The 12,192-nt window shown below is 44.0% G+C and overlaps 1 protein-coding gene across 1 annotated transcript in view; it reads left to right on the forward strand.

The window, feature by feature from the left end:
• The first annotated feature begins 1,061 nt into the window (after positions 1–1,061).
• Positions 1,062–12,192, forward strand: part of LOC144931268 (synaptic vesicular amine transporter-like) — a 28,982-nt gene continuing 17,851 nt past the window's right edge. Inside the window, exons 1-6 of the mRNA XM_078855078.1 lie at positions 1,062–1,264; positions 2,698–3,103; positions 7,285–7,343; positions 9,449–9,532; positions 10,770–10,862; positions 11,471–11,560. Coding sequence (XP_078711204.1) covers positions 1,141–1,264; positions 2,698–3,103; positions 7,285–7,343; positions 9,449–9,532; positions 10,770–10,862; positions 11,471–11,560 — 856 coding nt within the window. The 5' untranslated portion in view covers positions 1,062–1,140. The remainder of the gene's footprint in view (positions 1,265–2,697; positions 3,104–7,284; positions 7,344–9,448; positions 9,533–10,769; positions 10,863–11,470; positions 11,561–12,192) is intronic.

Genomic DNA, 12,192 nt, shown 5'->3' on the forward strand with positions numbered 1-12,192 from the left:
TTTTAAATATTGTTAATGGGATTAGCCCAGTGGGATGCCATATTAAGTGTAGGCATCACACAAATGCTTACCTAAAGTTAGAATGGCTATATTTATTTGAACAATTTTGGTGCGTTATTATAAGTAAAAATATTGTTTGCAAACAAATACACTTTCACTCGTAGTTGCACATAAACATAAGAGCTTAATGTCAGAGCTAATTAAAACGGTTTAATGTATACCGTTTATATTATGCGAATATATGTTTAGAGTGAATTTACTAAATGTATTCATTCATTTTAATGCTATAATTTGCTTATCCAGGAAAGCTTGAGTCTCATGACTGTTATTTCATGAGATTACTTTCAGGCCAATTATACAAATGTGTTCGGCATGTGGTAGAAAACTAGAGTACCTGGAGACAACCCACGCATATCAGAGGATAACAGTTTGCAAATTGATCTCCGATTAGCATGGTTGGCTATCTCGCAACCCAAGCCTATAACACCTGTTAAATTCCAAGGCAGTCGTCCTACCAAGTAAAAAAAAACAAGACACAACCCTGCTTAGCTTTTGACAAATGACATGATCTGGCACATTTAGAGTGATTTGAATTAGCTATACAATACAGGGTGATAATCTCGTTATACATGCGCCACAAATGTAATAGGGGTAAATTCGAGATAAAGTAACATTTTAATTCAGAGCGTCCACATGTCTCTCACCAATCGCTATTTAAGTATGCCGTCTTCTAACACTCACCCCTGTGAGATACGGAGGTCCATGGCTTCAAAAATATTCGGTCACCTGTTGAGTAGGAAGTAAATCGGTCATTAGAAATCAGTAGTCCCCCCGCTCCCTTACATTGCGGTTTGTGCTCCGTATCGAGCTCCTATTCAAATATAATAAAAACATTTAAAATACATCTGGAGGTTATTTTCCAATTAATTACCCTATATATAAAGTGCAGACATTGCATGCATATCGAGCTGTGAATTGTTCCAAATTAACAAGCCTCCGGTATTGCTTCAGCTTAGATGAGTTGTGACGGCTGCCACTGGTGTAGGTTTTCAAGAGCCGACCTTTGCTGGAAGCAATTTGTTGGATTGACCAAGCTCTGGCTCCTGGGATTTGACCTGGTCTGGTCTGGACCAGAGTACAATGGAGCGTCTTGGCAAGCTCACCTCTCTAGGTCCACTGCAAGAGAGTCGCCGCTCACGCAAGTTCGTTCTGCTCATCGTGTTCGTGGCGCTGCTGCTGGACAACATGCTACTCACCGTCGTTGGTACGTGGGGCGATTCATCGTCATAATACGGAATCCCTCTGTGCACCCAGCTACCTGGAGTTTCATTCGTGGCCACAGCTAGCATCAGTGGCGAGTGGACTGGTCCCGAGTGCCCTTCTTCACCGATCTGCACTGACCAGTGCGGTGAAATATGATCAAATAATCCCCATGATCCACAGAGTGGGGAGGCCATCAATCAGCAGTGGATTGATAAAGGGTTATATATGTGTATGTATGCATGAGATATCATTTCAAGACAAGTTTGATCGTTAACAAGAGCATATATATTGTTGGTGCATCTTGTTTGTAGTTATTCTTGATTAATTGGTACAATTATTCAATAATTAATTGGGGCAATTAATCAAGAATAATGTATTATTGGATCCATACGTCTTACAACTTTATTCATTTAGGTTGAGGCACAGCTACATCACACTGAGCAGATGAGCACAACAAGGTGGTATTGAAAAGACGCGTCACTGTTTTAACGTTCCAAGGCCGAGCTCAGAGCTCACCTGCCCCACGTACACTCAGCGAAAACAATGCGAGCTGCATTGAATCGAGGCGGCATCCATAGTGGCCACTGAAAGAGGCTTTGCGTATGAGCGACTTTACTCCGTAAGAAGTCCAGGGCAAGCTATCCTGTTTCAGCACATTGAGATTCAGTTGCATTTAAAGACGAGATCAATCCAAGTTGTATTGTATTCTTAAAAATAATAATACATCATTATTTTTTTTATTAATTTGTATATGGTACAGATGTTAAAAACGATAAAATGCGTAAAGAGTGAGTTTGTGCCAGTCGTGGCTTTAATAACCAGTCGCCAAGACATATTCCTGAGAGCAAGATGAAGTCCAACAAATAAACTCGCACTCAGGCTGAGTGTCTGAGGCTGTCAGACAAACATTTGAAAACATTGTTAATGAGGAGGAAACTATATTCTTAGGTGTTTTCGGTGAAGTTACGTAGGTAAAAAAATTAAAATTAATAAAAGTAAAATAAAATTAAAATAATTTTAATTTTATTTTACTTTTATTATTTTTTTAAAAAATGTACCTACGTGACTTTACCGAAAAACCCAAGAATATGAATCCTTGCAGTCACGAAAGCTTCAAATCTAGGAGGAAACTACTTTAATATGAGGCACGCTGCTAATGCACTCGCAGCAGGGTTCACGCCAACACCACGACACCACTGCACTGATCTCACCATATCCGACGTGAAACAGTGACAGAACAAATTTCGATTTAAAGCTTTCGTGACTGCAGGGATTCATCTTCTTGGTTCTTTCGGTAAAGTCGTTGTGGCAGAAACGTCGTCAGAATTATTTTTTATTTTTATCATTTTATTACTTCCCTTCTACGTGTCTTTACCGAGATAACCAAGAAGAAAAAGTGACAGAACAATAACAGTTCCCCTCCTCCCTGCGCAGTGCCAATTGTCCCCAGCTACCTGTACGCCATCGAGCATCCAGACGAGCCCCCACGGAACGACAGCGGGCAGCAGCTCGCTCCAATCGCCGCTCCGCACGCGGCCACAGCCACGGACGATGGTGGCCCTAGCCAGGCCCAAGTGGGGGGTCAGGAGGGGTCACAGGAGCCCCAGGAACCCAGCCCGGGTTCCCCGACGCCGGACCCCTGCAGCAGGCGACGCTCCCGGCACCACCGCAGCACGGGGTCGAACCCGGGCGGCAGCGCGTTGGCGGCTCTCAACGACTCGTTGTGCGACACGGACGTGGCGGCGCTGCTCAACGAGAACGTGCGAGTCGGGCTACTCTTCGCCGCCAAGGCCACGGTGCAGCTTCTGGCGAATCCGTTCATCGGCCCCCTGACAAACAGGTGATGCACCAACGACAAAGACGCCAAAGATGAATGTCGCTTCGGTCAATGGTGTGTTTTTTTGCTTAAGGTGCAGCCCTGCAATTTCGTGCCCACGCCACTGCTGGTGGAAGGGCCTCCGATTGAGGGAGATCTAGAGAGGCATCCAGACGACTTATCGAAAAGTGTCTTGGAATAGGTGAGAGTATTCCCACCTTACCCCATTATACATGTCCTGATGATCGAATAACTGTGGTGAGCGCTTGTATATCGTTGGGAGGACAGAGATGCGAGGATTTAAGAAACCTGTAACATTGTATTCTTAGGTTTTTTCGGTAAAGTCACTGCATAACAAAGGATGAGCCTTTGTTATGCAGTCTATTCTTAGTCTTAAGCCTCACCTTACCATATTAATAAAAGTATGCGGCCCTTGCCCCACCACTTTCTCCAACCATTATATAAACGGAGTGGTAGCTCCTGCAATTTCTCATTTACTTGATACAGCTGTCGTGGCTGTGACGGTACCACCTGAAGACGGAAGCTTGTGTTGCCTCCGAAACGTCGTGATTTTTTATTTATTTATTTTACTTTTTAATGTTTTTACCTACGTGACTTTACCGAAAAAACCTAAGAATATGAATCATTGCAGTCACGAAAGCTTCAAATCTAGAATCTGTAACATTGTTTCAACTTCTTTCCCGGGAGATCAATTTGGACGCGCAGAATGCATTGTTGTGCTGTGTTTCTACGCTACCACGTCTCCACTCCCTCATATTCACCAACCTGTACTGATCGACATGGGGAAGTATGGCGTGGGATGACCCTCATCCAGTAGTGGATTGACAACACAAGCTGGACATGTGCATGTTGTAGCTGAAGTGCAGTGGTTAACACACTACACTAGGAATCCCGGAACCTGAGTTCGATTCCCGACCATGGCTGACATCTTGCGCGGAACCCGGCCCCACTTTACCACCACGCATTAACCAGCAAGGTGAAGTATGGTCAAACAACACCCATGTCCATCGTGGCGTGGGGAGGCCTTCATCCAGTAAGCGGTTTACAGAGGGCTGCAATAACGTGCCGTTATTAAGCATCACGTTTCACAAAGGGATTGTGGGTCTAGTACCACCTCGTGTTTGTGCAATGCTAAGTGCTCATATTGGAGTTGACCTGAGGAAGGCTAGGAGAAGTTCGGGTTTCAATTGCCATTGGCGTGCCTGGCCAGGATTTGCATCATGGGTAAAGTGAGACCACTATGCCATTGCATGTAGATTTGAAGCTTTCGTGACTGCAAGGATTCATATTCTTAGGTTTTTTTGGTAAAGTCACGTAGGTAAAACATTAAAACCATTATATAAACGGAGTGGTAGCTCCTGCAATCTCTCATTTACTTGATACAACTGTCGTGGCTGTGACGGTTCCACCTGAAGACGGAAGCTTGTGTTGCCTCCGAAACGTCGTGATTTTTTTTTATTTTTTTATTTTTTTATTTTAATGTTTTACCTACGTGACTTTACCGAAAAAACCTAAGAATATGCCATTGCAGTTTCCATTAACTTTTTATTCCATCACAAATCTAAATGCACTCTGGAACACATGCACACGTTTGCCACTCTATATTTATCCCAAATTACATCCAAGGAGGACTTCAAATGCCCTTTTAAACAAACACAGCTTCCTACGATGTGTGTAAATGTGAGCTTATGAATTGCATCCCATTAAAATCTCAGACCATTTGTTTAAAACATTCATTGCAGTATTTATTATTATTTGAGGGATAATGCTGTGGTGTCATGCCTAGCACACTGAACCTGCCATCAAAAATAATGGGAATCTTCAATCACATAAATCCTTCCATCTCTGTCCAGCCAGCAGTAAAAAATGGGTAGGCCAAAGTTAATTGGTCTGCAGGTCACGTGCGGTGGAGTCAAATGTGGATACTCCCGCCTCTCCCAAGATGTCTGTCCAGTCTGGAGACGTGGGCCAACATACTGGCAAGAACAACGCTTCTTAACCTGGGGTGCACGCACACCCCCACGGGGGTGCACACACGCACACCCCCGTGGGGGTGCGAAACACGGCCAGATTTTATTTAGAAGGTAAATCATCGAAACACAAATTAAGCCCGGGCACGTAAGTACAACTACTTTGTTTCATAAAACCCTGGGTATTTATTTATATTATACATGTTTTAACGATTGGGAACCAAAGGGGTGCAAGTCCTGCAGTAAAGGTTTAAAACCACTGCTCTAGTGGGAGGCCCTTCCATCAGCAGTGGTATAAGTAAAGAAATTGCAGGGCTCCACCTTTACCCTCGCTTTTACACTTGCTCACTTTAAATTCAGCGGTGGCTTGCATCTCCAGGTCGGGTTAAACTCCTAACTCAACCTCGGGGTTTCAAGTCTCAGGCCAAGCGTGGGCCGGTGGAGTAATGGCCCCGAGGATGCGATGGCTGTGACTTCATTGCTCGAGAGGTTTCTCCATCAGACTGGCACATGGAGTCCATGCAGCTTCCCAGGAGAGCTTTGCTCTGCCCAGAGCCCAGCGCTGGTGCATTATTAGGTGTTTGTCTTCGCATCCCAATTGTCAATTAATCCACCTGCACGCTTCACTCGAGACTGGATTACACCGGGTCGAGTTTGTGGCTTTGTCGCTGCGTATAAGCGAAATGCAATATGCCAGAAGCATTTTTTGAATTTTACTTTTGATATAAATGAGTCTATTTAGTTATAGTGTTTGATTATGGAAGGGGTGGTCGGTTACTCAATAGCCATTATTAGAGGTCTATTTGTATGCCTATTTAAAATCTGGTTATTGATGTTTATGTGCCGTGATGAAGGACGACTGCCCGAAACGTCACATATTAAAGTAAATATTTTAAGGCTGTGTTATTGACGAATATATATATTTTTTTCCTTTTAAAACTGATTGCTTTTGCAGTGCTAAATATTCTTATTCATTGGACCAAGGTAAATTGTTTACGAGGTTAAATTAGCGTATTTACTGGGTGTGTTATGAACCGTATGATGTCTATGAGCAAACCAAACTATTCAGAGTTGTTGCTTCAATTGTGCACAATATTTAATTTCCCACAAGATTTAACAGTGTTTTTTAAAATGAAATAATGTACTTTTAACCAAATGCTGCAGTTTGGAAACCTGTGTGATTTATAAAAATGTACAACTACAAATTAACAATGTGCATGAACAATGGTATAAATAAACTCATTCACCATCACATGAAATATCATTACTATAATGTATTTTATTTGTTACATCGGGTTCAGACAGTTTCCTGGCTCTTTTACAAAGGGAGATCCATGGTGCATGAGCAAAGTAGCAAAAAAAACATTTATTCATTTAATAAAAGTACTAGTAGCGAGCACCGATATATTCCGGTACGGCTCATGAGAGAGAAGTGTGGGCAACACCATGCACAGCCGCCTTTGTCTCCCGAACGCTGATGTTTACACACCGCACCAGGTACTCATTTAAGGATGAGTCGACCTAGAGGAGGCCAAGGACTGGTTCAGGTATCACTTGCCACTAATGGGAGCCATCAGCAGGATTTGAACCCAGATGCCCAGGTTCAACGGGCATGCCATTAACCACTACACCACCATAGAAGTACAACACAATGGGGTTTTTTTCCACAGCTCTCTGCCACCCACAAAGTAGTGTTTGTTTATTCCACTGTAGTTACTATTTTGTGTCCTGTAAACGTTAATAATGCAATTTTATTTTCCAGGACAAACAGAGTCCAGACTTTTCAGGAGAGTCCCCTCTGAAATGTTTGGCCAATTTCTTATTCGTAATACTTATATCATCATATATAAAAGTGTTAATATGTTTACAAACTGTTGCATTGTGAACAGTTTTTAAGGCATGCAATAAATAATGTTGATCTCTCGTTAATTTTATTGCATACAGAATCATTTCTGTCACAGAGTTGTTTTTTACATAGGTCAAAACACATACTGTAGGACATTGTAAAAACCATAGGTCTCTGCTTACATTCAGTCAGAATTAGCTGCAAGTATTTCAAATGCATATTATGTAGATACTGCATATTGTTTATAAGAGTTTTGCTTGCAAATTGTGTGGGCTTTTTGTTTGCATGGAGGCATGTGTGTGTGATCGTGGTCAATCACCTGGAAAAACCAACAAATCTCACACCTCGACTGTACCCTGCCCTTGCAGGGTCGGATACCACTCGCCTATGTTTGCTGGCTTCATCATCATGTTCCTGTCAACGATCAGTAAGTGACAGCACAAAGGCACACGATTCAAGCACGGAGCTCACGAGAATCCCGCCCCCCCCCCCAAAAAAAAAACCCCCACACCAATGCATTTATAAATAAACAAACAACCAGTTAATTTCCATTTGGACTGCATCCCCCTTTTTGCCCGCAAGCATCGTCGTCGATGGACATCTCGGCTGCTGGGGGGAATCCGCCATCGCCCTTCTATTCAGCGGACCCCTGTCGGCAATTTTCTCTTTTTTTTGTAGCAGAAAAAAAAGCTGTTTCCGCCCGTTGGCGTTTGTCTGCCACGCAGACACAAAGACATCCGACAGCTTGGCTTTAGTTTGCGCAAATTGGCCCCAATTACGGCGCAGATTATGGTTTAATGTGGGGAAAAATGCTGTGAAAATCATCGACCTTGTTTCAATTATAAGCAACTGGCATCCACCCACGTGACCTTCTCAGCGCATGCACAGCGCAACAAACATTCGGTGTGCGCCTCCACTTTTGTAATTAGATTGTGGTTTCAAATGCTCACAAAGCTTACAATTTATTCCAAGTGTGTGTGTGTGTTTTTTTGTGTGTGTGTGCTCGTTTTGTTGTTGTTGTTGCTCTTCGAGTTATTCAGCCTAGCAAGTGGCTATTGCTCCACCGTTGACACAATGAGGCGCATACATCATGGGACGCTCATGGACATGACCATGCTGATGAGGCAGGCTTTCAAGAAATGTGAAAGTTTTAAGTGTGTTTAATTCTGTAGGATCCTCTCACGACCTTCCACACAGGCATCGAGACTGTATATAAATCATAAACGATGATGACATTGTGGTTTATATCATCATACAATAACATTTTGGAATCCTGTGGGATGCTTCCAAACACGCTCTAAACATCAAATGATTGCAGTCCAAATAGAAGCTATCGGATTTTGTTTCTGTACCGTGAACTTCTCTGACCTCAATTAATCTGAAACGCATCGCCCGCAAAGGAAATGAGATCAGTCTTCTGTTTTCATAGAGCTGGATACGCAATCTCAAGTTGGGTCGATCGTGTCTGTGTCGAGGACAGTGGATGATATCGCGCTGAGCACCCGCAAGCCTCTGGCTGTGTGCGTGTTGTTAAATGCGGCCTGACTCAGGAGGTGGGTTGGGTGGCTGAGAGGTTCAATGCGCTTGAGATGGCACCGATGGAAACCTGGACTCGAATCCAGGCAGCCGCTGCCTGGTATTAAACTGGGTTCTCAAGAGGAGGGAATCGATGGGTTCAGTCTGGTCACTAAATGACTGAACATCATTTTAAAAAAAAACCCCTCCACTTGACATTTGGTTCCGTACTGAATTTGGCTAAATTCCATCTCTGAGAATGAACCACGTTGCTTTGACTCTCTTGCAATGAGCATTGCTGGCAGTGGCAGGTCGGGTGGGAAGGTGCTGCTCCCTATTGTGTGGGCCAGTGGTCACTTAAAGGGATCACTCCTGCAGGCCGTTCTCCTGCTGTTGTGGAGTGACTCATGCAGCCAGCTATGGCTGCAGGGTTTTGGTAGTACATGTTGTTTATGGCATTTATTGTGAAAATTCCGTCACAGTTCCTATGCTTAGTTTTTCATTGCTTTCATGGCTTTATTTTGGTGATTTCGAAAAGTGTATTGGTTTAGCCATGTTTGTTTGTTGTAGTACAGAGTTAGACTGATGGCCTTAATCTAAGTTGTCTTGTGGTTGTTGTTGTTGTTGTTTGACTTGCATCCCACTGGGATTTTTGCACACAGCGTTGGTGTACGGTGTTTTTTTCTGCAATATTTTGCTGGCTTTTCTTGGATTTTCAGTTTGCACTTAGCCACATATTCACTTTAAGATGTTTTTTGTTCGTGTTTTTGTTTTTTGTTTGTTGCGGTTGCACCCGATTCAAGAGCCGAATGGCTCACAGGGCTACACCTAATAAATGAACTTGAACTCTTACACATGTCGTTGCACTTCACTGCGCGAGATTCAAGTGCAAACTGTGTCTCGTGGCGTGAAACCGAAAGCGCAGTCGGAATAAGACAGCACAACAAAATATACCATGACAATAGTGGCCTGATTCACCTCTGATCGTTGTTTGTGTCGCTTCACCCGCGCGTGCAGTGTTTGCGTTCGCTCAGAGCTACCCGCTCTTGTTCGTGGCTCGAGCTCTGCAAGGCATTGGATCCTCCTGCTCCTCCGTGGCCGGTGAGATTCTACGTCCGTGTAAAGTAAAAAAAAACACTAAATCATGCCTTCCCGCGATTTTGCAAGTGGAGATGAGCTCAACTGATGGAAATTGAGAGATTCAGGTGACAAAAAAAACTACCCCCAAAGTATTATTTGAGGTTGCTGCTGGGTTTGTACAACCCAGTGGCCCCACCATGGCTAACATCAGTGAACAGTAATATTTGAATGTATCCTTGACACCTTTCACAAACTCACACTAAATACTGTGATGAAGAAGCATGGTCTAATTACCCTCATGACCGGACAGCATGAAGAGGTTGCGTGGTAGGATAATGGTCATGGGTCCTATTGGAAGGAATGGAATGGGACCCACTGTACAATGTTTGACTCTTCGTAGCCCAGTGCCTCGGCCCCTCTAACTCATAGCCCCGGTGCGGTTGCACCACCTGCACACTCCCGACCAATACCATTGAGATGCCTCCATCCAACAGTGGATTGATACAGGAGTAGAAATTGTCTTCTATTATTATTAAGTAGATATGTGAAAGACCATGACGCGTGGGCAGGTCTGGATATAATTGTATGTTTCTGGGATATTATAGTTTTGGGGGCCCCCTCTTGCATAACTTAACTATTTTCCCACCAATTACAGTATGCCCAATGCCAAAGACTTCATTGTTATTCTAGTTGTTTAAATGTGGTGTACGAATTGTAAAGCTAAAGCTAAATCAAATGTAACAGCACCATTTTAAATTTAGCCCAAAGCTGGTTGGAAATTTGTGGCTTTAAATACTACATTACACTTTAGGATGTATCACCATGCCACACTATTGCATTTCAACAATTAGAACGCAGAGCGCATATATTTTTTGGAAGCCTCTCAAAATTCGAGGCCCTGTGTTGCAGCCCCTAATGCCTCTAAAGCCCCCGTGCCAATGCGACCCTGTGTCTGACTAGCACCGTGTGTGAGAGAGGGGGCATTTGTGTGGAACGCCGGGCAGCTAAAACACAGCAAGTTGGCGCAATAGGGGGCACGGCTGGTGCATCCGCCAGTCATCTTAGTTCGTCAACCCATGGCACCTGGGTCTGTCTGGTGACATGCCAGCGGGCGTTCCACACTTCACGCGGTCTTGAAGTGCACATAGCCTGGCACAAGCGCTGTGGTGACATCACTGTCATTTAGTGGCGAATGGCGGTTGTTGTTAATGTTGTTATTTGTGTTGAGATCGACTCTTTGACCTGCTCGTTTTGCCAGGAATGGGTATGCTGGCCAGCCTGTACCCGGATGACGAGGAGAGAGGCAATGCGATGGGTGTGGCGCTGGGAGGTCTCGCTATGGGAGTACTGGGTAAGCTCAAAGCCTTCTGGATGTTGTTCAGCATTCACAGGCCAAATGCCGTCCTTTAATTGCAATGCAAGGAATCACTATTTATGAATCGCTAATGTGCAGTCATCAGCACCATCCCAGGTTAATAAGTATTGGTAGTGCTGTACTGTAGATCGATAGATAGACCAAAAGATGAAGGTTGATATGAATACATTTCTTTATGGTATTTATTTTATTTGACACACTTTTTTCCCCAAAAGTGGTTCCCCATGGAGAAAATTTCTCAAGCATAAGAATGTGGAACTTCGCATACTCGCTGTGGGCTATCATCAGGAGATAATACACAACCGCATGCTCATCCTTAATTGTTTTGCGTCCGTGCGGAGCTTGGAGTTTTATCCCCTCGTATCCGGTTTCCTCGCACGTGACTACTGCTAAATAAAAGTCTTGAAACTCAGTGAAGCTTTCCTATATTAAGTGAATGTGTTATTTTATTAGTTTATATGTACTACTTGAGCCGTAAACCGCTTTGACATCATTTATGCCATGTCAAGCGCTGTTCTCTCTGTGTACGTATGCTGTACGTGCTGCGTTGGTTCAACTTAATTAACATGGTCACCGTGTTGCAGTGGGACCACCGTTTGGCAGCATCATGTACGACTTTGTGGGAAAGCCTGCCCCGTTCTTGGTGCTTGCTGGCCTGGCCCTCTTTGATGGAGGCAAGCAGACCTCTCTGCACTCACACGAATGCCCCCATGCCACATCGCGGAGCCACTGCACCCAACAGATATGTTGCCGCTAGACATATAATGACTCGCCCAAGTTTCCCTGCGATTCGTGATTCATGGCTGGGATTCGATTAAATAATCAATTGTATTGTGCTCCAATGTTGTACACTTTCCAACTGAAGTTGAAAGTGTCGGTGTATTAGCTTTCTCTATCTGTCCGTCTGTCCATCAGACCATCCATCTCCCCTATCTGTGCCGGGAAGCCACGATAACTCTCATACAGAAAACGTTATGTATGTAAGGGCTCATTATGGAGTTGTGTTGCTATTGAGGACTCTAAAGATTGTCCAAAGTTTTGCCAAAACTTAGCGGAAGAACCTCATCACGAATGACATTGGCATCGTGGCCCATTGCGCTGACGGCACGTGGCCAAGGCTGATGATGTTGAAGGGCTTCTTCCTCCTATCCCGGGGTCACCTTGCACAGAGATGCATTGGGGACTCGATAGAACATCCAGGCAAGGAAGGCTTGGCTCCAGGGGTTCTAGGCCCCTCAAATGCGTTTATATTAAAACTAAATACGTTTTAAACGAGAAGACATCACATGCCATGCATCCCTTCCGA

The sequence above is a fragment of the Lampetra fluviatilis genome, chromosome 4 (genome assembly GCF_964198595.1).
Source record: "Lampetra fluviatilis chromosome 4, kcLamFluv1.1, whole genome shotgun sequence".
NCBI classification, from domain to species: domain Eukaryota; kingdom Metazoa; phylum Chordata; class Hyperoartia; order Petromyzontiformes; family Petromyzontidae; genus Lampetra; species Lampetra fluviatilis.